Source organism: Kryptolebias marmoratus, linkage group LG24 (genome assembly GCF_001649575.2).
Source record: "Kryptolebias marmoratus isolate JLee-2015 linkage group LG24, ASM164957v2, whole genome shotgun sequence".
NCBI lineage: Eukaryota > Metazoa > Chordata > Actinopteri > Cyprinodontiformes > Rivulidae > Kryptolebias > Kryptolebias marmoratus.
The window spans coordinates 5,209,070-5,235,757 of record NC_051453.1 but is presented as its reverse complement, the minus strand read 5'-3'; the positions used below and the strand labels follow the sequence as shown (position 1 = coordinate 5,235,757).

General features: G+C 40.1%; 1 protein-coding gene across 6 annotated transcripts in view; it reads left to right on the top strand.

Moving 5' to 3' along the window:
* Positions 1-26,406, top strand: part of adamts10 (ADAM metallopeptidase with thrombospondin type 1 motif, 10) — a 42,466-nt gene extending 16,060 nt beyond the window's left edge. For 3 of the 6 annotated variants that reach the window (XM_037974316.1, XM_037974315.1, XM_037974318.1), the window contains 19 exons: positions 1,767-1,912; positions 2,798-2,841; positions 3,081-3,186; positions 5,066-5,212; positions 5,448-5,589; positions 6,714-6,821; positions 7,109-7,254; positions 8,591-8,654; positions 8,743-8,845; positions 12,434-12,567; positions 14,699-14,822; positions 18,799-18,879; positions 18,972-19,135; positions 19,254-19,380; positions 20,243-20,372; positions 20,730-20,952; positions 21,899-22,075; positions 22,780-22,969; positions 23,566-26,406. In XM_037974316.1, the coding sequence (XP_037830244.1) occupies positions 1,767-1,912; positions 2,798-2,841; positions 3,081-3,186; positions 5,066-5,212; positions 5,448-5,589; positions 6,714-6,821; positions 7,109-7,254; positions 8,591-8,654; positions 8,743-8,845; positions 12,434-12,567; positions 14,699-14,822; positions 18,799-18,879; positions 18,972-19,135; positions 19,254-19,380; positions 20,243-20,372; positions 20,730-20,952; positions 21,899-22,075; positions 22,780-22,969; positions 23,566-23,675 (2,466 nt within the window). In that variant the 3' untranslated portion in view covers positions 23,676-26,406. The remainder of the gene's footprint in view (positions 1-1,766; positions 1,913-2,797; positions 2,842-3,080; positions 3,187-5,065; positions 5,213-5,447; positions 5,590-6,713; positions 6,822-7,108; positions 7,255-8,590; positions 8,655-8,742; positions 8,846-12,433; positions 12,568-14,698; positions 14,823-18,798; positions 18,880-18,971; positions 19,136-19,253; positions 19,381-20,242; positions 20,373-20,729; positions 20,953-21,898; positions 22,076-22,779; positions 22,970-23,565) is intronic. The other 3 variants (XM_037974317.1, XM_025006889.2, XM_017420414.3) reach the window with 3 other exon arrangements.
* Positions 26,407-26,688: the final 282 nt, after the last annotated feature.

Here is a 26,688-nt window from a genome sequence, read left to right as displayed (position 1 = left end):
AACTTGTATGTGCTGCATGGAAACCACTAGTCTGGTTTCAATGTCAACTAAAATCAGTCAACATCTTTTAACCATATTTACCATGTGGATCTTAATCTTCTGATCCTCAGTACCTCAGCAGAGACCTCTGACCCCAACTACTTCTGGTTGAAGTGTACAGAATACTAAAAAAACAATTAAACAAGGTCATAAAGACAATACAAACCTTTTCAACAACTTAGCACTGATTTCATGCACTTAAAAACACTGATCTATGTATAGCTCTACTAACAGTTAGAAGGGGGAAAGAAGTTATTAGCCATAATTTGAGCTCACCAGCCAATGCCTGCTGGTCAAGCTTTCGCTCTGGGGGCTTGGCCAGGCCAATCTCACAAAAACAACAGGAAGCCACTTCTCCATGGACCCACCACCTGTGTGGAGAGTCATCAGGATCTGTGTGATGCAGGCGAGTGCTTGGACCTGGGCATGCTGATTCCTGGTGACTTTAACTGGCTCTAAGGATGTGGAATGTCAGCAAACTGACATCACATGTTTTTGTAAGGATATGTATAGTAAACAATGTGGTAATTTGCTGAATACAGTTATGTTCCCAACAAAATTGTTTCTCTGAGCTGTATTTTGTGTTTACCTCCTGTAAAAATAGCCCAAAACAAACTCTAGAAAAATGCATCTTTTGATGTTAGTGTTCTTATGCATTACCCCTAATAAACAAATAAATATTGCATCTGGGACTACAGACAAAAGCTCAACATCTGAGTTTAATATTTTAAGATTACAAATTTGCAAAAGCTGTAGGTACTTGTTTCACTGTGCTGAAGAAAACTATCATGACTAAAACAGCCTCACAGAGCTGCTCGCATGGCTGCAGACTCTTGTTTTGTGATGTAAGAGAGACTGGAGGATATGACAGAACAAGAGCCCACTTCTGACCACAAGGCAGGAGTTCAGCTCATAAAAAAGTCCATGACCTTAGCGGCATGGCTCAGGGAATGACTGAAACACCTGACTACCTGGTAAATGACCTTAGTAGTTTGGCGTTACCAGCATGTGGTGAGACGGCGCAGCCTGTTCCGTCAAGTATTGCGGTGTGGCTTTGAGGTTTCCTCCTTAGTTGTCTTGTTAAGGAACATTTATGATTCATACCGCCTCAAAATAATCCCCAAAGTTTCCCGCCCGGATGTGTTTGTTATCTGAACGAGTAAATATGTAAATGTTAGTTTCATTAGCGGTGGGCCGGCATTAGTGTTGTTATTCTTATGTTATGAACCTCCAAGGCAGAGTAGTTGCTGCGAGTGGTTTTGTTTCTGGTTTCCAAGTACAAAAGGCAAGCTGTCCCTGGAAAGGAAAAGCGAGGCCAGCCGTGGGCCCAGGGAAGAGGGACTGTGGGATGAGACAATTACCAGTTATGTCACCACATGCATTCCTGGGTTACGAGTTCTCGCCAGCTGTGGCCAGCGAAGCACTGCTTCTGCTCCTCCTCCTCCTCCTCCTCCTCCTCCACGCAGCCTCCTAATGCAGTGAAGCTGCAGAGTTTTAACGGATAGGAAAAAAGTAACAAACTGGTGAAAAACATATCTAAATCAGAGCAATGCAGGAGGACTTAACGCTGTTATCAAAGCATTGTTTAGCCGATATGTGATTGTTGGAGTATCAAGTATTTATGGCAAGAGATGCTCAAAATGGTTTTGCTTTTAAAGAAATGCATCACTTAATTTTCCAAACATGCCTTTTAAATCTGCATGCATCCTCTCTTTCTTCTCAATCAGCCAACATTAGAGATCAACCACCATGCAGGGAAGTCTTTGGACAGCTTCTGTAAGTGGCAGAAAACCATCCAGCACCGCAGCAGCTATGGGAACGCCATACCAGACAACGGCATCGCTCACCATGACACCGCTGTGCTTATCACTAGGTAAAGCAAAAGTAAAAAAAAAGAGATTTATTTTTTGTCTTTCTCATAAACAAACAATTGAACATTGTCTGGTGCACTGAAACAAAATTCTTTCTGCAGTTTTTTTCCTGAAAGAATGTCTTCCTGCTCAGAAAAAGCTAAAACAGCATTTCCTCTAAGCTGATTTCTTACATTCCCAGCCCCTCTCGTCACAGGTTGTCTCTGAGCCAAGTTCAGCAGAGTTGGGCTGTATCTTGTCCTGTTTTCTGTGCTTAGAGATGAGGACTTTATGCACGTTGCAAAACTTGGAGAGGGCATGCAAAAGAAAGATGTGAAGGTGTAAGAGACGGTGACAGATTTATTCTCTTGAAGTGTGCAGCCAAGTTAAAAAAAAAAAAAGAAAAATCTCTGGATTTTATGGAAATGAACACTTTGAAGAAAGCTGACTTGAATCTGACTGCAGTGTTAGTTTTTCCCCCCTTTCTTTAACTACAGTACCTCAGTTACAAAAGCTTTTGGGGGAAAACAGGAAACAACACAATGGTGGTTGGGTCAAAGTCATCTGAATGCAATGAAGCTGAGCGGAGCTGCCACAATTATTCTCCTATGCTTTCTAAGAGACTTTTTGCCACAAGCCTCAAGACGTTTATTCCACTACACAACAGAACATGCAAATCTTACCATTTTTTTGCAATGGGAATTCAGGGCTGTGTAGGAACATTTTGCAACCAGTATTTATCAAGAAAAAGATGGAAGCTGTCCAACAACTCAGTGATTCTTTATAGTTTCCTCCTATTGTTCATTTAAATCTGTATCTGTGAAGAGTGTTTGTGTCCATACCAAATTTGGTTGGATGCCGAACTAAATGCATTGAAATAATGTTTAATTTTTGCTCCTTTTCCACAGGTATGACATCTGCATTCAAAAAAACAAGCCCTGTGAAACTTTAGGTAATACTTATTCACACAAATGTACAACTGCAGTTCTTTCTCAGTCGCGCTGATATAACGTTCCCCATGTGCATCCAGGCTGCAAACCTTTTTTTTTTTTAACTTTACACACAAACTGGGGTTTGTCTATAAAACCTTCACATCTCAGTTTGTTCGCGTTGAGATCATGAGATTCAGTCCAGGTGGTTTTTTTTCTGCTTGTTCTTTGTATTTATTTAGTGTGTTTGCCTGTTTGTCAGGTCTGGCTCCAGTCGGAGGGATGTGTGAACCCGAGCGGAGCTGCAGCATCAACGAGGACATCGGCCTGGGAACGGCCTTCACCATCGCCCACGAGATCGGACATACGTAAGCAACGCACAACGACGCTCCAGGAAAACTACAGGCTACACCTCCCAAAGCACCTGAAATACCAAAAGAACCCGCTTCATTTGCAGCAACATCCAATTCAAAGTCGTTTAAATTCACTAAAGCTGATATTTTTGGACTTAAACGGATCAAAGTTTCATATAAAGCACCTTACAGTGTTTCTCATTTAGTTTTTCATTTAAACATTTATGTAGAATTAAATTAATGTCTGCAGCTTATGTAGACAGAAGGTTTTCTCTCCAGTCACAAACATTTGAACATAATAAGGGCTTCGGTGTCTTGTTCCTGACTCGTTTGGAGTTGAGGGGTTCAGGATCAAACCTCAGATTTTCAGATTAAAGGATGAACCCCAGTCCTTTGCTCAGGCAAGAAATAACAGGATGCTTTTCCAAACTTTTCACATAAGGCTTATTGGTTGAAGGATACAAACATTGCTAAAAGACAATTGAACAAAGACATAATGGCAACATTAGCGACCCAAAATAAACTTATGATTACTGTTTTTATTTTATCAATTATCATTTCAAGACCTTTTTTTTCCCCCATCTGGAAGCTTTGTGTGATTTTTGCATTTGACCACCTACTCCTTTTTTTTGTTTTATACTGTGAATGTAACTGTTATTTTTAAATGAACGTGTAATCAAAATAAACCAAATCATTCTTTCATTCATGGTTTAATCCTACTTGCTCAGTAATTCGGTGTCCCTTTCACTTGTGTTCGCAAACCACATTAACAAGCACTTTTCCTGGCAGATGGTGGATCCATCAGCTTCTCTAATGTTTTAAACAGGCGGTCGAACACTCAGGCTTTATACTATTTACAGTAACAGAAACCAGGCAGTATTCATCAATATGGTAAATGTATGTATGTACTATTAGTTTCTGTTGCTCCAAAACAATCAGCAGTTGTTTTTAATCATTAAATGCCTGTTTGCAGCGAAGAGAACCCAGATGAAAAGAGGAAAAACAGGCCAACAGGATGAAGCTGCAGGGGTAGAAAGATTTCAGAGCTTTTATACATTTCCAGCTTAAATATATTTAATGTTCAGGGGGAACATTGAAACACAGAAAAATTGACTTAAAGTCATCATGAGTTTTGTTTTTGGCATTCATTGTTGTTTTTCTACCTTACAGCCTCATTCATTTATAAAATGTCAAGTGTAAAACTAGAATAGTTAGATTGTTGATAGAGGTGTTTTGGTTTCTTACAGAATCATATCAACTAAAACATGCAGGATAGAGACTCTCCTGGACCAGGATTGGACACCACTGTCCTTATCTAAGATGAACAGCAGACTATTAGAGATTTTAACCAGAACAGATTCTGCACTGTGACTTTTCCATATTGAAAAAACAAAGCTTTACATGAGTAGGTTTTCTTGAGATTTGACAAGAAAGGACATCTTGGTGATATACTTGTAATTATTTGGATCAGAATTACCAAGGTCCGTTTTTTTAATAAGTAATTTGTTTTCAGAAGTCAAAATGATTTTTTAAAGTCTGTTTTCTTCAGTGATGTTTTTCAGATGAGTGCAGAAGTTGAGTTTCTTATTTTGTTTTTTTTCCAAGGTGTAAATCCGTGGCTGGTTTGATGTCCAGTAGACGATCACCAGCAGATTAGAGTCTCTATTGTCCTCAGATGATTTTTATGAAACGTCTGGTTTAAAGTTTTTGACCCAAGGTAGTGTAGGTGAACATTTCTAACAGCTGTGGACTGTAATATTTCATGTGCCTGTTGTTTCGATCCCCCTCAGTTATCCGCAGTGACCTTTTTTCCACTGTCCCCATTGCTGCTGCAGGAATTATTACCCATCCACATGGCCTCAAAGTGTTGTCACTGTATCATCATGGGCTTTAGGTTTGGGATGAACCATGACGGCATGGGGAACGCTTGTGGATCGCGCAGCCAGGAGACCGCCAAGCTGATGGCTGACCACATCACCATGAAGACAAATCCATTCATCTGGTCCGCCTGCAGCCGGGATTACATCACCAGTTTCCTGGAGTGAGTCAGGCACTCAGATATCTGCAATGCCACAATTAAACTGCTAATTGCAGGTTTTAGAGAAAAACATTCCTTAAGGCCATTTTTTATGGTCTGAAAACATCCATGTTTAATCAGCTTTAATGTGTTCAGTGTTTCAGGTGTTCAGCGCTGTATTCTTAGACCAAAAAACTGAAACATTAGCAGTTATTAGACTTTTAATTTCCATTTTCCTCCTCTTTTTGTTGTGTTTTAGCTCAGGTATGGGTTCCTGTCTGAACAACGTGCCACCAAAGCAGGAGTTTGTGTATCCCACGACTGCGCCGGGTCAGACCTACGATGCAGACGAGCAGTGCCGCTTCCAATACGGCATCAGATCTCGGCAGTGTAAATATGCGGTGAGCCCACAAGCGTAACCTAACTTTATCTGTCTTTTAGTATCTTTTCATATCATTGGTAAATGCAACTTTCTGCAAAACTCATTGCTTTTACTTGCTGGACTGAGCAGGCATGTAAAAAAAACAACAAAAAAAAACTATCATCAGGACTATTGTGTAGTAGCGTGTAGTTAAGTACCAAAAATGGACAAACCTAATAAATGCAGATATTTCAAACTTAAAAATATTTAACAACAAAAGTAGCTGCAAATTCCCAGTTAGAAATCAAGGCAGAGGAATGTTGCTTCAGTGGGTGTACTTTTCGCTTGACCATTTTTTTTTTATCTTTTAAATGTACATTTGTGCACTGGACTGTGACTTTTGAACGACCCAAAATTGTTAGAAAATGGGTGAATTTTCTGTTGCAGTTTCACTGATTTCTGAATTCTTGCCACCAAGCGACAGGGAGCCATTCAGCTTTTTTGAGCAGCCAATTTTTACAATCACAGCCTATTTTCATGTGCATGTTTTGCAACCCTATAGTCTAGGTCCTGCACATTATTTCATTGCCCACATCATGCCCGCCTTGTTCTGCTTTGTACCCACATTTGTGTCAAAGATGGCAACTTGGATCCAAACTCAACACTTTGCACCTGCTTTTTCATCCCTGCCTTAAATAATCCTTGTAAACTTCAGCTATTTGAGAGTCTGGTTCACTGATTCTCTGTTTGTCCACTTGAACTTACACTCAGGGATCGAACTGCTCACTGTTTCAATCACGTTCCTCCGGCTCTCTCCTTTAAATCTATGATGCAGCACATTTTGCTATACTTTCACAGAATAGCATCCTCTTTACTGCATGATCAAGTTTTACAAGAGCAGCTTCAGAGTGATCGGACATCTGGACCAGCAATCTGTTTTATAGACTCATTATTATCTATATTATATAGTCGGCATACACTATGTACACAATAAAACAGGACCCCATGTGTTGAAGGCATCGCTGTAAAGGAAGACGAGATGAAAGGCAATGACTGTTTCTGCTCTAGTGTCTCTGGTACTGCTCATAAATCAAAACAGCAACATGTCTTGTTCTTTCTTTGTGTTTGTTGTGATGCTTTACTTCTCCTCTCACTAACACACAGGAAGTCTGCAGCGAGCTTTGGTGCATGAGCAAGAGCAACCGCTGCATCACCACCAGCATCCCCGCTGCAGAGGGAACCATCTGTCAGACCAACACCATAGAGAAAGGGGTGAGTACTGATAGTCTTTAGGTTTACAGCATGTTTTTATATATAGTTTTACTGAATCTAAATGTTGTAGAAATAAAAGGCAGCAATTTCCTCAAGTTTTGTTTTCAAGGATTTTTCAAAATAAGTATTTTATTAAACATTTAACAAAAAAAGCATCTAAAATTCATATTTGCACTGTATTTTTTTTATTCTTTAAAACTATAACTTATGGTAAATTATCATTTCTGGGTGTGTGAGTTTGAGCTGTAAATATGATAATACTTTTTATGCGTGTCTGTGTCCTGCAGTGGTGCTTTAAGAGAGTGTGTGTTGCTTACGGGACTCGTCCGGAGGGTGTGGATGGAGGCTGGGGTCTGTGGTCACCGTGGGGGGAGTGCAGCAGGACCTGCGGAGGAGGAGTCTCCTATTCTGTCAGACACTGTGACAGCCCCAGGTACGGATCATCTGAGATGAAGTTAGGACTTTTATTCCACATCTCTGTTAACAGTAAAACTACATCTGTACCAAAGATGTGTACATAAAACGTATTAGCTGCGATCACAAACTCATGTACTGTCGCACCACTATCTAAAAGCAGGCGCACGTTATATTTGGCACTTTGTTAACAGCCACGACAGAAAAGAAGCAGAGGAAGATCTAAAGCACTCGACTTGAAACAAAGCAGATTAACACACAGAAGCTTAAAGATCTGCATATTTGTTTCAAACCAGCTGGTCATGATTCTCAGCAGAGAGTGATGAGAGGTGCCTGTATGGCAAGCAGTTACATCATATAATACATGCTTTGAAGTAGTGTATGTGAAAACAGTCCGTAATTTTTTCTTTTCTGTAAATTTTATCTTTGAAAAAGAAAGATGCCTTTCTAGATTTTATCAAACTTTCTTTGAGACACAATCTGTTGGACTGTTGACAATTCAGATTGGATGAAAAAGACTACATAGTGCACCATATTTATTTATTTATTTTCATATTATAGATGTCTTGATGATTTGGCATTTGATTCTTTTCCTGTTTTATTGAACCCATACCAAATCTTGACCCTAATACCGAGCTACGAACCGAACTGTGATTTAGGTGTACGTCACACAACTGAGCTTCTCAGCTGTAAGTTTACACTAATTACATGGTTTTAATATAATATAATATTATTTTAGTAGCAATTATCTATCCACTCTAAAGGATCTCAAGACAAAGTCCAGCACTGCAAGTTTTTGTTAACAGGACGTGGACACTGATGTGTGACGAATCTCATCCACCGTTTAAATTCTGCTTTTTTTGTCAGTAGAGCTGTAAATCTGTTAGAAAAATCTCTTTTGAAAACTCCACACAGAACACATGAGTGGCATTATGTTAATGAAAACACTTTTTTTTTTTTTCAATCAGCAGTAGAGTCTGAAACTCATTTCAGAGCAACTAATCTTTAGACTGGTTGTCAGCAGATGCGTCATCTTGAACTGATTTTGAGAAAATGGACTGACCCAAATCTGAAGCCAACAGTTTTTTCCCCTGTATCATTTCATAGCATCATTTTGCACATTTACTTTGCTTCTTCAAATCTTTCAACTAATTTCAACACATTGAAACCAGTCATTTCAGAAAAGCTGAAAAGCTGCTTTTTTAAAATCCAGAGATGTTCTGTTTGTCAGGTCTGATGGAGAGGCTTGAAGTTTCTCCATAAAGCCGAAGTCAGAAGTAATTTTCTGCTGATGTGATGGGTGTTGGATGTGGTCAAACTAAACTCACATGTTTCTGACTGACTGGTCCCTGCAGGCCAACCATCGGTGGAAAATATTGTCTGGGGGAAAGGAAGCGCTTCAGGTCCTGTAATATTGATGTGAGTGCTGCTGCTCTTCATCATCCTCACTATTATCAGTTCACCTGTACAGATCGGTCAAAATAATAAAAAATGAAATGTGTTGCAGGAGTGCCCTGCTGGCTCCCGGGACTTCCGAGAGATTCAGTGCTCCGACTTTGATAACATTCCTTTCCGGGGAAAATTTTACACCTGGAGACCTTACAGAGGAGGTGAGAGAGGAATCCTGTTGTGTTTAAATCTGAGGTTTACTGTCTGGTGACCACTGTGGCTGCAGTGTTCTCTGTAGTCTGTCTATAAAAATGATTCACTGACTCATTCCTTGAAGGAATGCATTGTAGTCCAACGTTTTAAATTATGTTTTTGCACAATCTGATGCAGCATTGTGAGATCTCGTGTTCAGAGAATGTGTTGAGAATGTCTCTCAGCTATGACCTCACCAAATGTAGCTCATTTTTGTCTTGGCTAAGGTTGATTAGCACTGACTGCCATCTTGAATTGGGTTGACTTCAGATGTTTGAGTTGTAGATCCAGTGGTTACTTTGAGAGTTTCACTGAAATCCGTCCAGTGGTTCATGACATAATTTGCGAACAGACAGGGTTAATGCAAAAGTTTTTATTAAAAATGTTGTGCAACATGTAGAGCTCAGAGTATGTGTTGGGAATGACTCTCAGCTACTTCCACACCAAATCTTAGCTTAATATCTGTACAATTGGCTGAGTTAAAGCAGTTTTGTGTTTCCTAAGGTCACTTGGCTGTGGCGGACATCTTGAATTGGGTTGACTCCTAAAATGAACCAGCTGTAGAGGTTCATCTAATGATTTCTTTCTGTGAGTTTCATTAAAATCCGTCCACTGCTTCACAGGATGTTTTGCTAATAGTACAAACAAACCCATACACAGACACGGGCAAAAACATCGGCTTTCCCCTTCAGCAGTGGGTCATAACAAACAGAAGACCGTTGTCGTGCACGTTTTAGTGTCTGCTCTTGGTTTTATTAAGTCATAATTCATGTCTTGGTATGATAATCCCTTATTAGGATCAAATAACTTATTTTCTTCCTGGTTTGGATCAGCACTGAGGCGTTAATTAAGGTCAGATTTGGGCTGCACACAACAAATCAAACTGGACGGGACTCTAATAAAACTAGACTTGAACATGTTTACATTTTGTTTGAGATGACTTTTATTTAGAATAGGTTTAACATAAATAAACAGGTTTATAATCTGATTAAAAGTGAAGCCGTGCCTTGCTTGTGTGTTTGAAGACTGGGCCGAGGCTGCAGACTCTCCTTCCAGTCTGGCCGGCAGATGCTGGCTGCAGAGAGCTCACACATCCCAGAATTCCTTGCAGGAATTCCTGGTTTCTGATGAGCACTAGAGGCTGAAACTGGATGTGAAAGAAGTAGTTTCGGCAACAGGACTGCGTTCAATCGGGTGGCGCTGCAGGAACATGGTGGCTTGCAGAGAAGCTCAGATGTACGATTGCCACTACAGGCAACAAGTGCACTTTTCATCAAGTCAGCTGATTTTCCAACAGAAATCCCTCACAGCTGTTGAAGTGGGAAACGTGCGAAAATCTTCCCATTTAAAGGCCAAAAAGTAAACCAGCCTCCAACCTTTGTCACAGTCCTCAGATCTCCAGTTCAACTTTCCACCTTTACTTTGACCCTCACATTTAGTGGACACTTTTTCTTTTTGCTTTGCCTTCCTCTTCTCCTTCTGTACTCGCTGTTAACATCTTACCGGCCTCACTTTTTTTTTTTAGATCACCATTATGCAATAGCTTCTTCTCATTTTAGTCCAGACATGGAAAACAGAAACAATCTTTTTCCTCAAGGCTCAGGCAGCCAAATTACGGGGGGGGGAAAAAAAAAAAAGAATCTCTTGCACATTTATTTCTCCAAACATTCTGCTCCATGTTTTCAGTCCAGCAGCCTTCAACCTTCACAGTCCAGACAGAACACACCTGAGAGCAACGCTTTCGAAACCCAGCACCACGGGAATTGTAGTTTTCCGTTGTACGACCACTTTGTTAAGTTTAACCGGTGCGTTCTCACTTCTCCTCCCAGCACAGACTGTACTTTCTTCAGAGCTGCTGAGCAAACAAATGGGTTGATGTCAAGTCATTCCGATAAGATTTGAGCCAGTTTCAAACATAACTGAAGATTTTTTTGCAATATTCATGTTTATATACACTCATTAGTCACTTTATTAAGTCCACCTGTTCAGTTATCAGCTATCTCAATGCATTCAGTGCTGAAGAAAACTTGCTGAAGTTCAAACTGAGCATTAAAATGGGATTGAAGTGGCTCTGAACGCAGCTTTGTTGTTGGTGCCAGATGGGCTGGTCTGAGTATTTCATTAACTGCTGATCTCCTGGGTTTTTTACGCACAACCACCTCTAAGGTTTACAGAGACTCATCAGTCTCTGCAGGGTTTTTCCAGTCTGTTATTGTCTAATTTTGGTGATCCTGTGCAAATTGTAGCCTCAGTTTCTCATCTTTAGCTGACAGGAGTGGCTCCCGGTGTGGTCTTCTCCATCTGCTTCAAGACTGGTCAAAAGTAGTCTTCATCATGTGTAGTTGTGTAAATACTTTGAGTTGCTGCCATGTGACTGGCTGATTAGTTATTTGATTGGTTGATTAGCTGATTAAGTGGTCGTCTGCCAAGTTTGGGGTTCCATCCCAGCTTCCCCTGCCACTTCCTTGGGCAAGACACCAAACCCCAGGTTGCTCCAGTCTGCAGATTGGTGTGTGTGAATGGGTGAATGTGATTTGGAGTGTAAAAGCACTTTTAAGTGGTCATTAAAACTGGAAAAACGCTTTACAAATACAGTCGTTTTACCATGTGATTGGCTAATTAGCCTTTTGTATTAAGAAGCAATTGACAGGCGGACCTAATAAAACAGCTGGTGAGTATATGTGTATCTTTATATGTTTATATATTTATTGTCCACTCAAAACTTAACTTCTTCACACCATTAAAGCTGCAAAATATCTGAGAAATGGTAAGAGTGAGTATACCAAGTTGCACGTGGTCACTTTGTTTTCCTTGTCTTTTAAAATGTTTTGTAATCTTTATTTTTCTTAGTGGGAATCAAGCTTCTTTTCTTGCTGGATGGCATCAATCTGTGCATGTTTACTGGCATTCATGAAAGAATTATTAGCTTGGTGGTTTTGTGTTTTGCGTGCGCATATTTCAGAAAAGCAGAGACATAACTGCATTCAGCTGCTTGTTCTCCTCTTTTCGTCGTGACAGAGAAATATTTCTTGGTCCCCTGCATAGTCTTTGGTCTCATGTGGCTTTTTCTGGTCCTGGTAGGAGCTGAAGAGTTGCTCTCAGACATGCAGACATAACCAGCATGTTTCGTACTACATGCCTTTAGAGGAAAAAATAACTTAGAAACTTCTGTCTAAAAGCAACAGCCAGAAAAAAAGACATTTTTAGACACATTCAAGTCTGAAAGAAGGTGATAATTAGTGCTGAACAGGATGTTGAGCTTGTTTCTCATTAGCTCACATTTGTTTACAATCTTCCACAACTTTTTTACAGATTTGGATATTTCCATCATCTTGAACTTGTTTAACCACCATGTGACTCAGGTGTTGTCTTAAATGATTTACTCTGGAAAATAAAACCTACTAAATTTACATTTTTTAGCTTAATTTGTTAATGATGGTTTAGGAAAAAATAAGTACAATTATTAAATGCGTTGTAACTTCTGTCCATGCAGCTTAAATATGGTTTTTTTGTTATTTTGTTGGTAAGTTTTTTTTATTCTGACTGTGTGCATCCAGGTGGGGTGAAGCCGTGCTCTCTGAACTGTCTCGCTGAAGGATATAACTTCTACACGGAGCGCGCTCCGGCTGTGGTGGACGGCACGCCGTGTCGAGACGAGTCTCTGGATGTGTGCGTGAACGGAGAGTGTAAGGTGAGCCGACGGGTTCTGAACGCCTCAATTCGATTCGAGCGAAATCGTTAAACGTGAAGAGACGGTTTACACTGACTAAACCGAAGATCGCCTTCATCTTTAACAACATTGTTTATGCGAACAGCCGCAGATGTTGGGTTTACACACAGACTGGTGTTGCTCATCAGAATCAGCTGATAAACTGTCATAACTTTGGCAGCCGAGTGAAGTTCCCATAATGAGTCTCTCTTAATTGGCTGTCAGTGAAAACAAAACATTGCTCTGTGGTTGACTTCGATGGACCACCTGGTGCTCCGAATGGTCCACTGAACCCATCTGGCACCCATGTGACCAAAGACTTAAAAAAAGAAAATGGTGAATGTGTTTTACAATCAGTCCACTTTCAACAGAGAAAAGAAATTAAAACCATCAGGATTTTATTTTTGCCTCTTCTAACCTCTCCTTTCCTTGCTTCTCAGAGGTTTGTTAGACTGTTGAGCACCCCCCCCTCCCCCCTTTTTTCCTCCTCTTCCTCATTTATTCCTTGTGCTCTGAGCTGTTCTGGTCTGCAGGAACTCAGTGACCCTGCAGCTCAGCTGTTAGTCTGTCTGCAGGCTGGAGTTCATTCCCAACACTCTTATTATCTCTCCTTTTTTCTGCTTTCTGACTCTCTCCGCCTCTATTTTTTTTCCTTTACAAATTTCTGCCTCCAATCCAGCCACTCCTGTCTCTCATGTGCTGTACTACATTTGATTCACCCTTTAAACCCCAAAAACCCTCCAGATACAAACCTCTTTCTTTAGTTTTCAACATCTCGTGAGTTTCATTCACAGAGGGGAAGAAGCAGGAAAACAGATGATCCAGTTGGTTAAAAATTAACTTTCTCAGATCTTTAAAATGTTGTACAACGTGGATAAAAGGTTATTAGCACTTTGGGGTAAAAACAGTAGAGCAGGTGAGTCCAGGAGCGCTCAGTTTTTGCATACGTTTTTCTTATCTAAATTTTGAACCGCAGTTTGAAGTAGTTTAGTTGAAGTAATTTTTATTTTTTTTAATTTAACAAATTCATACAATGTGGCTGTATTTCTGTTCCTTTTAATTCCAGTTAAATATTCAACTATAGGGAAGTGGAGTAGTTGAACTGGCTGACCCCATGCACAGAGGCTGTCACATCTGGCCTTGGTTCAAGCACTGACCTTTGACCTTTTGCTGTTGGTCTCCCCGCTCTCTGGGCCCCTTCCTGTTTAGATGTTATCAACTGAAGGCCACTGGTAGTGGGAAAAGATCTTAATAAATAAACAAATAAAAAGTGCTCTTATCTGTTTGTATTATCAGTTTCCTTTTAATTACTTTGTCACTAAACAGGGGAAACTTTAATTTCCTAAACCACAGCACTGTGTTTTTAGGATTACATTATAAGGTAAGAAAAATGAAATTCAGTCACCAAGAATCAGGGACTCTGACATGACTGTGAGACAAACATGACTATTTAAATAACTATCCCTGCTGGAAAGTACCATTTTTATTCCACCTTTTTGCTCTTTAGACTGAATGAAATGACTAAATGTAATGAGAATTATTTCTTATAATGGGAACGGTTTTTATAAAAAAGCTGCAACATTAATGAGCTGCTGGTCTTAAGGAACTGAAGCTCAAGCTAAAAGATGCTGAAATTAGCAAAACTGTAGCTAAAAGTAGCAATAACAACTTGGATGTAGTTTGTTTGCAAAAGCATGCAGAAGAAACCATAAACAGGAGTCATCATTTAAACTAATAATAACCCATAGAGGAGATATTCCTCATTATAATTCGTAACTAGGAGAATAAGAGCAGTTTTTATGCTTTTGTTTAAGTTTGGGTCCCTGTTAAAGAGTTTGAGTAAAACCACCTGCTTGGCTCATCATGAAATTTATTTATGTGGACAGCTCTGAGTTTAGCAACCAAAGAGCATTATGTCTGCACAGGATCAGAAAACGCATCTGGACTTGCCATCTGATATTTCTGTGTTTTTTAAAGAAGCGGGTCTGGAAGACATTGGGAGGTAATTCGTCAGCGCGGCTTCTGACGCCCCTCAGCTCGCTGTCTGCGTGCGCCCTTTCGCCCGTGACTCTGAGTGACCCCTGAACCTCGAACCTCTTGTCCCTTCCTGCAGCACGTGGGCTGTGACCGTGTCCTCGGCTCGGACGTACGGGAAGACCGCTGCCGGATCTGCGGGGGTGACGGGAGCAGCTGCGTCTCTGTGGAGGGCGTCTTCAACGACTCGCTGCCCGAAGGAGGTAGAAACCCAAAACACTTCTTTCACCTTTCAGGTATCATTTATTTAATTGTCGAAAGGTGGGTGATGATTTGTCTATTACCAAAATGTCTCATGAATCACTGAACAAACTTTGAGAATCTTCCTGGAAACAACCATTACATCTACATCTAGCCACCACTAATCCATTTCAGTCAACACTAAAATGTCTATAATGGACGATTTTACAGATATTGAGCTAAAATCAGATGCAGTAGAAGCTGAGAGTCATTAACAACACATACTCTGACCGTGACGTCTCATCATGTCACAGTAGACTTCATGTTTTTGAGGCTGGGCCTAAACGACTACACCTCCATCATTTATCAGCATAAGTTGATCTTATGAAAGGTGGCAGGCGATATGCATTCCTTCAAATAATCTTACTCCCTTAATTCCAACTCTGGATCAGTGTCCACCTTTCCAGGGATTAGACAAATCCAACAGGTCCAAGTTATATCAAATTTTTTGTCATTTGGCTTCTGGTGGTCTGGACTACGAGCTCAGAAAGGCGTGTGAATAAGGACACACCAGAGGTTGAAAATATTTAGTTTTATTGTCCTCACAGTAGCATTCTGTTACATTTACCGTAATTATTTTATAAAATCAGTAAAACACTGTGTCCTGCAGAATAAAATCCCTAAATTCTTCTCCTGTTTGTCTTAAAATATAATTAGTTTTATCATCACCTGGGGTGAATTTAAATTTCAATTCAGAAAAAAAATATTTGTTCATCCAGTTATATCTTATTAGACTGTAAACAGGTTTTATTTAGCATTTGTTGTGTCAATTACTAAAGGAATGTATCAGAATGATTGACACCATTTGGATTTACGTTACACAAGTTCTTATATGAAACCAAACATGCAGGAATGAAGCTGACTTCATTTACAAACAGAACAACCAGCCGGCCAAAGATAACGCCTCAAAAATGTCTCGGCACACAAGCCCAACCAGTGCGGTTAGACGTCCTGCTGCTATCAAATCTATTCTGGGTGACTTTCTGCCCACAACACAGAGTCCAGGGGCTCTCACCCGAGTGTCGACACCCGTCACATCCCTCCCACGATTCTTCGGAGGGGGCACACCCTGATCAGGCGGTTCTGATCAGAACCGCAAGGACCAGGCCGGTCCGTCGACCCGGTCTGAGGTCTCAACCTCAAAATATCTGGAATTCTGGTTGGAGCGGAAAGAAAATAACATCAGTAGTGCAGCTGAAATGTAGATTTAGCTTCTTTTAGAATTATAATCAATGCATGATTATGGCAAGGGTGCAGTGATTTTTGTCTTTTTACTCAAGTAACAGAAAATGAAGAGGATAAATCTTATCAAACAAACAAACTTGATACGAGCAAAGCTCAAAATAAAATGCAGGATCCCACATTTTCCTACATTTTGTAAATCTGCCTCAATCAGACTTTCTCTAAGGGTTTCCAATGTTTAGTAACGGTTTTAATAAAATCAAACATTTATTTTTAAACCGATGCATTCAGTAGTTTACTTTTTAATAATAATAAACTATCATTGAATGTTTATGTATAAATATTGTATAAATAATAAAATTTGTCCCATTTCCCAGCATTTTTATTAATGAGTGACTATCAGAGCAAAAACCAATTATTTTATAAATCTTTCTTGATCTTTATATCTATTTTCGTTTTACTGAAACTGTGTATTTTTTATTTTTTGGTTTGCTTTTTTTATCGTGCAGCACTTTGGTTCAGTTTGTGTGGTTTTAAATGTGCTCCATCAGTGAAATGACACAGACAATTTAGCATTCAAATGTTTTTATTTGTTTGTTCTTCCAGTTTTAATGGTTTAATCTGAGGTTAGTGCACCATAAATATGTGATTGTTGTTGCTTTGTTTAAACGCTGCTGTAAGTCCTTTCTGAGGATTTCTACAACACTTTGGAAGCAGGTTGATGTCGTCCTTTATTGTTTTTGTTTGCACAGCTTTAATGAGGTTGGTACTGATATGTCTGATCCGTTTGATCCATTAAAAAAAAAAAAGTCCAAAATCCATTTTTGCCAACAAACTTGAGTTGAAAGAATGAGTTTACACTTCTTAAGACAAAACGTTTCTGACTTTGGTCACCAAACTCAAACTCCAGGCAGAAAACTGAAAGCTTATTCTGGTCACAGGCAGATTTATGACCTAAAGAATCACTCAGTCATGTCTACAGCAAGCTTTTGATTCCTTTAAACTCCGAAAGCCGCCTGCCAACACGTCTCTTCCCCCGTCTGCTTCTGTGATTTAAAGGATCCCTCTGGAGAGTTTTGGACCTCTAGCAGTGCTTTGGGGGCAGTTTTTCCTATGTGTGGCTTTTCGTTTTGTTTGTCCCACGTGCATTTTAACACAAAGACACAAGATTGACATGGTGCAACATTTGTTCCTTTTTTTTTTTTTGCTGATCTTCACATGAGCCAAAATGCAGAGCAATCATCTGGAAAAGGGTAAAGAAAATAGTTGGATGATTAAAGACAGGGATACTGAAACAATACAAGTGTCAAGTTCATATAGAAGGTTTTGTAATTTTCTTTTTTTTTAGAAAAACTTTAATCACATTTGTCTGACTTCATTGACAAACAGAAAAAAAGGACAGAACTGAAGACCAAAGAGGAGTGAATAAAATCAGCAGAGCTTTAGGATACCTATTATTAACACACTAAGTGATAACATTATTCTTACTGAAAAAGTATTGACCTCCGGATCAAGCCAATCCTACACAGTAAAACTGGTAAAGTGACACAAATGTCTGTTGGAGTTCATCCCATCTAAGAAAAGTAAAATTATCTCCGTCTAAATTTTCAGAAAGCTGAGTTTAGTTTCACACCAAGACCTGATTACTGCCAGACCTGTAGAATCAAGAAATGACCCGTTATCCACAAATGGGGAAACATGGAACAGTGGCGAACCTTCCCAAGAGTGGTTGACCGAGCAAAATTATTCCAAGAGTCAACTGATGACTCATATAGGAGGTCCCAAAGAACTGAAAATATCTAAAGCCTTGCAGGCCAGAGTTCATGATTCAAAGAAAAAAAGAAAGAGATGAGAGGGCAAAAATGGCCTCCATGGGAGAGAACAAAAACACCACCGTCCGTCTCACATTTGACCAAAAACTTCTTGATGATCCCCAAGATTTTTGGGGAAATGTTCTGTGGACTGACGAGACAAAAGTAAAACCTGTTTAGAACGTGTGCATCCCGTTCAGCTGGAGGAAAACTAAAACTGTGTTTCAGAGAAAGAGCATCGTATCTACAGTCAAACATGGTGGTGGTAGTGTGATGTTCTGGGTCGTCTTTGCTGCTTCAGGACCTGGAACTATGACTTCTGCTCTTTACTAGAAAATCCTGAAGGAGAACATCTGACCGTCAGTTCGTCACTTGGGTTCTGCAGCAGGACGATGATCTGCAGCACACCAGGGAAATTCCTCCACAGCCATGTTTGCAAAGCTCAGTCGAACACTTTTGAGGTGTCTCGGGTTAAAAAACTTTCGAGCCAGGCTCAGTTCATCCTTTCAAAGCTCCACAAAGCGATCACAATTCAAATGTCACTGGGAGGAATTAGATTATCGTTCAGAGTTTTCGTTTAGCCTTCCTTCAGTGAGCTGAAGTTATTTATGGTGCTGCAGCACCTGGCCTGCTGGCTGGACAGCAGAGCAATGCTGGAAGGGAGAAAGAAAGAAAGAAAAAAAAAAAAAAGCAGAGCCAGGCGGAGATGGAGGTGAGATGAGCAGAGAAAAGGGGACATGACAGATAGAGGGAATGGAGGAGGAGAAGCCAGCTCTCTTGGCAAACTTGTTACTCTCTCTCAGAGACTCGAGGAGTTCTGCCCAGGAATGCAGCTGGAACCTGAAGCCTCTGCTTGGAGCATTGATGTCCCACAGAGCGAATCACTGCTCATGCATCGACCACCAGTTCTGTTTGCCTTCATTTTTGGACTTTTTGTGTGTCTTAGGTTATGAAGAGGTGGTCAGAATCCCCAAAGGATCAGTCTTCATCCACATCCAAGAGCTCAACATCTCCCTCAACTACCTTGGTAAGATGAAGCTAATTTGAACCGACTTTTATTATAAATGTTGGAATGTAATCTAGGAACCCCCAAATATCTCTTTCTCTCCTGTGTTCCAGTGCTAAAGAGTAAAACTGACCAGTATTTTATCAATGGGAAGCTTACCATTGATACCCCTCGAAGGTTTAACGTTGCCGGCACCACCTTCCACTACAGACGGCCCACTGACGGGCCAGAAACCCTTGAAGCTCTGGGTCCAACAAATATCACCCTGATTGTCATGGTAAGAACAACAAATCTGGTTCAGAGTTCAAACCGTTGGACAGAAATGTAATTTACTTGGTAAAGGAAGTCTGAAAGAGACAAGCAACTGGGAATGTGTTGTTAAATGTTGAATCCAGGTGCTGGTGCGGGAGGAAAACCCAGGGATCCACTTTCGTTTCAACCCTCCAGTCAGCAGGGATCCTCTGAGCGGGTTCGCGTGGCACTACACCTCCTGGTCTCGCTGCTCAGCTGTATGCGCTGGAGGTAGCAAACCCACAACACGCGCAAACGTAGACGTGTCTGTTACAAATTCGCTTGACTGCAGGTGGCCAACTCTGACACCTCCGTTCAACTACATTCAGACATCCAAGCCATATTAATTTGACATTAACGTGATTCAGTCATTCGAGTTTGGGTTAGAGCAAGGTTAATCACCCAACAGATTCAATATGAGAGAAACGTACAATGACTAGCGACTAATGTCAGAGAAAAATGGAGATTTTGAGCTGTAAAAATCAGGTGTGCTAACAGCCATCAGTAGCTCTCTACACTTCATTGTGACATATCAACTCTGCTTAATTAGGTCAATATAATGCAACATAACACTGCTCAGACTGTTGTCCTCTGATTGACAGAACAGTACAGCTTACAGTGACCACAGCGGGTCCAAAAACAATCAGAACAAGCAATAAATCAAAGAGAAACTTACCCATACGTGTTGTAATCCCCTTTTGATTTTGATAAAACATTTAGCTGAAAAAATAAATAAACCAACAAACTCTTTAGCATGTTCCCAAGAATTGCTATTTAATTATTTTTGATCAGCCGGCAGCAGGGTGGGTTTTTTACCTCGAGTTGTCCACTCTGCTGTTTGATTGGGGTCACCTCAGATCAGTTGGAGGTCCAACGGTGAGGACGGTCAGGACAGATTGGGTTCAAACTATCAAGCATATGAAGATAAAAGGGGTCCAGACCACCTTCAAAGGTTCTTTGAGTGAAAATGTTCTCCATGTGCATTGACGGAGTTCAGACCAGTATTTAGCGTTATCCGATCAGTCGAATGGCTAATAAGTCTGAGTCAGTAGCTGTAATTTATTTATCTTTCTGCGTTTCTCCGGCTCTCCAGGTGTGCAGCTCCAGCAGGTGGTTTGTAAGAGTCAGGTTGATCTTACTGTCGTCTTCAATCACTTCTGTGACAAGAAGAACAAACCCAAGGAGAAGAGAAGATCCTGCAACACTGAGCCTTGCTCCCCAACGTGAGTGCTGCTGTAGAAAAGATAAGCTGTGTTTCCTTATCACTTTGTTGTTTTAAATTGTCCGTTTTGAATTTAGTCCCAGCTTATACCATCTGTCTGCACAATCTATTTTTATGTAACTTTTGTTGGGTGATTTGCAATATTAGTTAAAAGCTTTAGGACTGACTGTATATTCAGGTTTCAGTTGATGGGATTTAAGGGCATAAATGTTTTTAAAGCACGTTTCTCTCCAGCTTTCCGTACATTTTTCAAAGTATTTTTAAAATGAACTTTGAAACATTTCCTTCTGCACATGTGCATCTCTTTTTCCCGAGACTATATATCTTGTGAGTAAAAGATACTGAAACCAAACCACAGGTTTTTCTCTGCTCCTAGCTGGTGGAGCGGAGAGTGGTCGGAGTGCAGCCGCAGCTGCAACGGCGGCCTGCGGACCCGGGAGGTGTTATGTAAAAGGAGGATCTCTGCGATGGAGGAGAAGGTTCTGGACGACTCGGCCTGCGTCGCTCCTCGCCCGTCGTTCACTGAGCCCTGCAGCAACCACAGCTGCCCCCCCGAATGGTTGGCTTTGGACTGGTCAGAGGTAGAGAGACGTTTCCAACTATTCATGTGTTCTGCATCAATCTGCTTTTTAGTCAACTCACTGCTGACGCATAGTGGCGCAGGAATGATGTGATAGTTTGTCTCACTTGATCCAAAAACACAAAAACATTTACCAGAAGCAAGCAACAGTACCTCAGTCTGAAAACACAAAACATGTTTCACTACTGAAGACACACTGTTATAAATTAACTATTTTAGCCATTCATATGTCAGATTGTTCAGCTTTATGGGGAATAGTGTGCTATGACTTTTGGTTTGTGTCTTATATGCTTTTCAAACTGTTTAACTTTTTTAAAAATAAAATTCCCCATTAAAAATGTATTAAGATCTCATCAATTCCTTTAAAATTGTTCCTAAAATCTGCTTCAGCAAACAGACTTTTTTCTGCTTTTAGCTACTCTTCTGCTGCTTGTTTTGCTCATGTTGGTCTCAGTTCTGCTTGTTTAAACTTTAATAACTCAGTTTTAGCTCTTCAGTCATTCAGCACTCAGCATTTTTCTAGTTTTCGGTTAGATTTGTCCTTTTGAGGAGGCAGAATAAGTCTAAAGTTTCACTCTGTGTCACTGTAGCTAATCTTTGTGACGACTCTTAACTTTAGCAGTTTGAAAGGTGATTTTTATTGTTTCTGGAGTCAAACTGTTCTGGATTCAGTGAAATGCATATATTTTCTCCTTTAAGTCTTGTGTTATATAGCAGTGTTACACGCATGAGAGGAATTATGTCAAGTTGTTTCACAGAAACTCAGCAGCCTTTACTTCCTGTACAGCTGCTGCCCTCTGCTGAGTAGATTAGGATTTAATTTTTTTTTGTTGCATAGTCATGACCTCACTGACCCCCTTGCTGCACCCTCCCAACTCCTCCGTCTCCCTGCCTTCCTGCCTGACTTTTGTTTTTGTTTTTTTTCTCCTTCCTCCTTCTGTCTGCAGTGTACGCCCAGCTGCGGTCCTGGCTACCGGCACCGCGTGGTGCTGTGTAAGAGCGGGGAGAGCGGCGACACTCTGCCGGAGTCCAAGTGCTCCAAACATGGCCGCCCCACCTCCAGGGTGCGCTGTAACCTGCAGCGCTGCCCTCCCCCTCACTGGGTGATGGGTCCCTGGGGTGAAGTAAGGCACTTTAATTTTAGCCCTTTTTATTTTTAGAAACTACTGTACACAGATTTATTTTGTTCAGATCTTACAAGCTGTACAGATTTTACTGTTTGCTCCTATTTTTCTGACTAAATCATCATGAGATGTCTAATTACTGATAACAAAAGGCTTTGGCATTTGGTTTTCATCACCTGGCACCAAAAGGCAACATTTGCAAGCACAAAAATATCTACAACTGTGAATTTTACTAACATTGAGCTACAATTTGATGTGATAGTAGCTGAGAGTCATTCATAACCCACTCTCTGAGTGTGACACCTCCTGATATCACATGCACCGTTTTCAAGGTTTGACCTCAACGGCTACAACTTAATTTCTCATCACAAGAGGATTTCATTGCATTCTTTCGAGAAATAAGCCTTTAATTTTTAGGGAAACTGTATAAGGACAGTTGGAGGAAATGTTTAGCTGTCTCAAAGCTTGTACAGATTTCAGGAAGCCTGTGTTTCATCAGCATGTGTGACGTTATTACGTGTCATTTCTACACTCTGACTTTGGAAGAGAATAAACAAAATGTTAAGTGTAATGTTTAACCTTTAGAGCTGCTATAACAAAGCCATATCTGGAGAAATAAAGGTAGAAATATTCCAGTCTTCCTTCTGTCAGGTCAGTATGTTGTAATCATATCTGAATGTAAAATGTCTTTTTTTTTTTTCCAGTGTTCTGCCAGGTGCGGTCTGGGTCAGGAGATGCGTTTGGTGCAGTGTCTCTCCCACACCGGCCAGCCGTCCAACGAGTGTCTGGAACATCATCGGCCTGCAGCCATGCAGCAGTGCAAGAGCAAATGTGACCTCAGTCTGCCCGTCAATACAAACAACCCTGAAGGTCAGAGGTCAAATTTCCACCCTGGTAATCTCCACTGTCTTGCAGTCACACATTCTTATTTCTGTATATATTTCTTTTTAGCTTCTTTTCAAAGAACATTTAGTTGAATTGTGTGTTATGTTTTAATCACACATAAATCTTCTTGAAAACAATGGTTTTAAACTCTCCTTTTTAAATTTTGCATTTAAGTGTTCAGTAAAGTCTTTTACTTTACTGCAAACCAAAAATTTGATCCTTAAGAGAAACACAAAATGTTTCCCAACATGCTTGCTTAAAGAAGGGAAAGCTACTCAAAGCATCCATTAAGAGTAAATAACATTAATGTTGGACTTAACCTATAACATTTTAGATTCATGTGAGATCAAGTTTTACTGGAGATTTAAACAAATTCCTAAATCCATGCAGACAACTTGACAAGTTTGCAGTAAAATGAAAAAAGGAAGGAATTGATGTCTTTTTGAACTAGAACTTCAAAATTCAGCACCAAAAAAGAAATGGTACAAGTATTGTAGTTCAGTATATAGGGATAAAGTATAAAAATGAATATGTGATTATATCTAATTACACTGAGGAAGACTAATGCTCTGATGAAGCTGTAATTCATCTTTTCTTCCCTGCAGAGTGTAAAGATGTGAACACTGTGGCCTACTGCCCCCTGGTGCTCAGGTTTAAGTTCTGCAACCGGCCATATTTCAGACAAATGTGCTGCAAGACCTGCCAGGGTCACTGACGCCACGAAGCTCAGTCTGGGTTTCCCAATAAGCCCGAAAGCTTCCCGCTGCGCCTTTACACGGCAGCGGCAGCCTCACCGGGACTCTGTCAGACCAGTTTGGGACCTTTCGGTGATGCCGTTCTGTCACGGGCCAGAGGGATGCCTGTTTTTTTTGGGGGGGGGGTTGTCCCACTGGGCATCCAGATCTGAAATCTTGAGGCCAAAGCAGCTTGGTCTGGGTTTAAACATTCACTGGAGGAGGAGCTGCTGAAACGTGGAGAGACGGAGGGAGCAACTTTCCTCCATCGTCTGTCAGGATGAACCTTTTCTCTCCGTCTCTCTAAAACCTTCCTCTGTTGTAATATTTTGGTGCTACGATGTTTCACTTCGGCCACAGGAGTCGTACTTTCGGCTTCGATTGAGTGGCTAAAAGTTTTATCTATGATCTCTGTATGTTAGCAGGTAATAATTGTTCTGCTCTAAGTATTTTTAAAACCCACTTTTAAAAGGAGATATAGTTTCTTTGACCACGGAAAGAATAGGTTCTGTTATAAAATTTGTTTCCTCCTTATGTTTCTTGATTACACTGTTTTATGTTATTTCCTTTGTTGCATATCATTGAATTCATGAAGTCTTCGTTGGTATTCGGTTGTACGAGCAGAATTTCTTTTGCACAATCAGAGGACTTGTGTGTTTTTTAAGTTAAGGGACTTGCTTTGACCTCTCTGTGGGAGTTGTGCAGTGATGAAGCCACAATCTTGCCATTTTTGGATAGTTTCAGGTTATCACCTCTGCAGCATCACAGCGTAAACAGCACAGACATGTAAAGCTATCAGCTAAATATTCTGGATCAGGACATTTTCATGTTCCAGATGTGTGGTTGCAGACTTCAGCAGCTGCTGCCTGGTTGTACTTTCTTTTCTTTTTTTACTTTTTACCAAATGTTTAAAGGTGCAAATGTTGTCTGCTTTGAGTGTAAATCCAGAACTCAGTGAGTCAGTTCACGTTTCTTTTAATTTTATTTTATTTCAACTGATTATTCATGGTTCTTTTAGACTCCTGTGAGACGAGATGCACCATAAAGTTTCCCAAAATTGTAGCAATTTTCAAATATATAGGTAATAATATAGACTTGCAAAGCTTTTTTCTTTTTTAGTTCATGTGTGAATGCAGCAAGGTCATATATTGTTTTTAAGTACAAAAGGCAAATCTGGAGAAACATTGTTAATTATGTTAATCTGTGTCTAAAAATCACTTAGTTTTGGTCCTTTGATCAAAGACTTTCACAGTTTTTAATGAATATTAATGTTTTTTTAGACATACAGGACTTTGTGCAAATGTCCTTCCACTTTTTTCCAAGCAGTCAGGCTTCTTATCTTTTAAAGTTTGTATTTTTTTTCTTTCAAAGCTTATTTTTGGACTTTGGCTGCTTTTCCACTCAGTTTCTTTCCAATACTACCTGACCTAAAACAGGAGGAAAATGGACACAAAAAGATGTCAGGTCTAAAAAAATTAAAAAAAAAAAACTATCTCCAACAAATGATCAATGTCTAAAAGTCACGTCTTTAGAAAATAAAAAACTAAAGATCAGCAGGACCTGAGCGATGCATCATCCTTCAGTCCATCATGCTGTTAATCATGTTTTCAGCTAATAGCTCTTTAAGAATCACCTTTTTGGTGCTAAAATGCTATTTTCTGTCCATCAGATTGTGTTATCTTTGATATTTCTTGTAACTTCAGCTAAAGAATTGGAACAAATTGTGACTTTGCAACAGACTGCCTGTAAGACAGTTCCTGAACATCTTATATTAAATTGGTTCTTTGCTAAATTGTCTGTTATGTGTCGACATAACACTAGTTCATCCCTTGAGTTGTGGAGCATTTTTTTTTTAAGTCTGAATGAGTCGTAGATCAGAAGTCAGGGGCTAAAAAAATATTCCTCTGAACATGGTCAATAAAAGGATTAAAAAACAGACTTTGAAGGACCTTTAGGAAGCATGAAAACATATTAAGATAGCTTTAAAAGAAGGTTTGGCTTATTGGAAGCAAAGTATAAAGAAATGAGACTTTTGCACGTTGATGTATGCATTTGTTACACAAACTCAACACTGCTGAGTTCACCGAGCCATAAACGCTGACATGTTTTGCTTCCTTTGTACATTCACATAATTGGTTTTCTTTAATTTTAAAAGCAGGAAGGGAAATTTATCATCAGAATGTCATCAGTTCTTTAGGAAAGATCTCGTCTGACCTGGATTTGTGTGACACAACTCTCACTGAGAAGTTCCGCCTGGACACTTTTAGTTCTTCGTTTTCGCTGAAAAACGCTGCCTCAGAGGTTCAAAGATCCGTCATGGAGTCTGACAGCATGTCTGTGACGTCGGCATCGCTGCTGCTCGTCAGTGACCGCCGTTCCAGCCGCTCCGAGTAAAACTAAATGTCACACAGCTTCATTGTAATGAGAGGAAGTGGTTGTATGTCTCTGCGGGAATTAGCTGCAATGTTTATTTGTTAATGGTGCTTTGGTTTTGAATGGTGCTATTTGTTCACTGTTGTTTTCAGTTATCAGTTAGATAAATGTTAAAGTCTATTATTTAAAAGTCAGTTTTGTTATATTTCAACCTGCAGGCTGGACATGAGATGTAAAAGTGCAGCCTTCACCCACCATAGGTTCCTTTTTATGTTCACTTTTTAATAATTTACCACTAAATTCAATTTAGTGGTAAACAGTCCCCTTTAGATACAAAACTATTGTTTATTTTTCATGTTTTTTGTTTTGCATTTATAGTGGAAGTGCTTACGTAAGTCTGGGGAGAAGGAAATATGTGTGAAATCTCAAATATTTCAGTGTCTGGTAATAATTCATGTAGAGCACAGAAACAAGAGGCTTATTTATAGTTTTATATTCAGTGTACAGCAAATCTTTGTGCTTTCAAAAGTCAGATAAGATCCAGATTCAGGCTCCAGTTTACACCTTTCGTGTGTTTTCAGTGTCTCAGCTCTGCACTGTGATCAGGTATCAGGAAGTCAT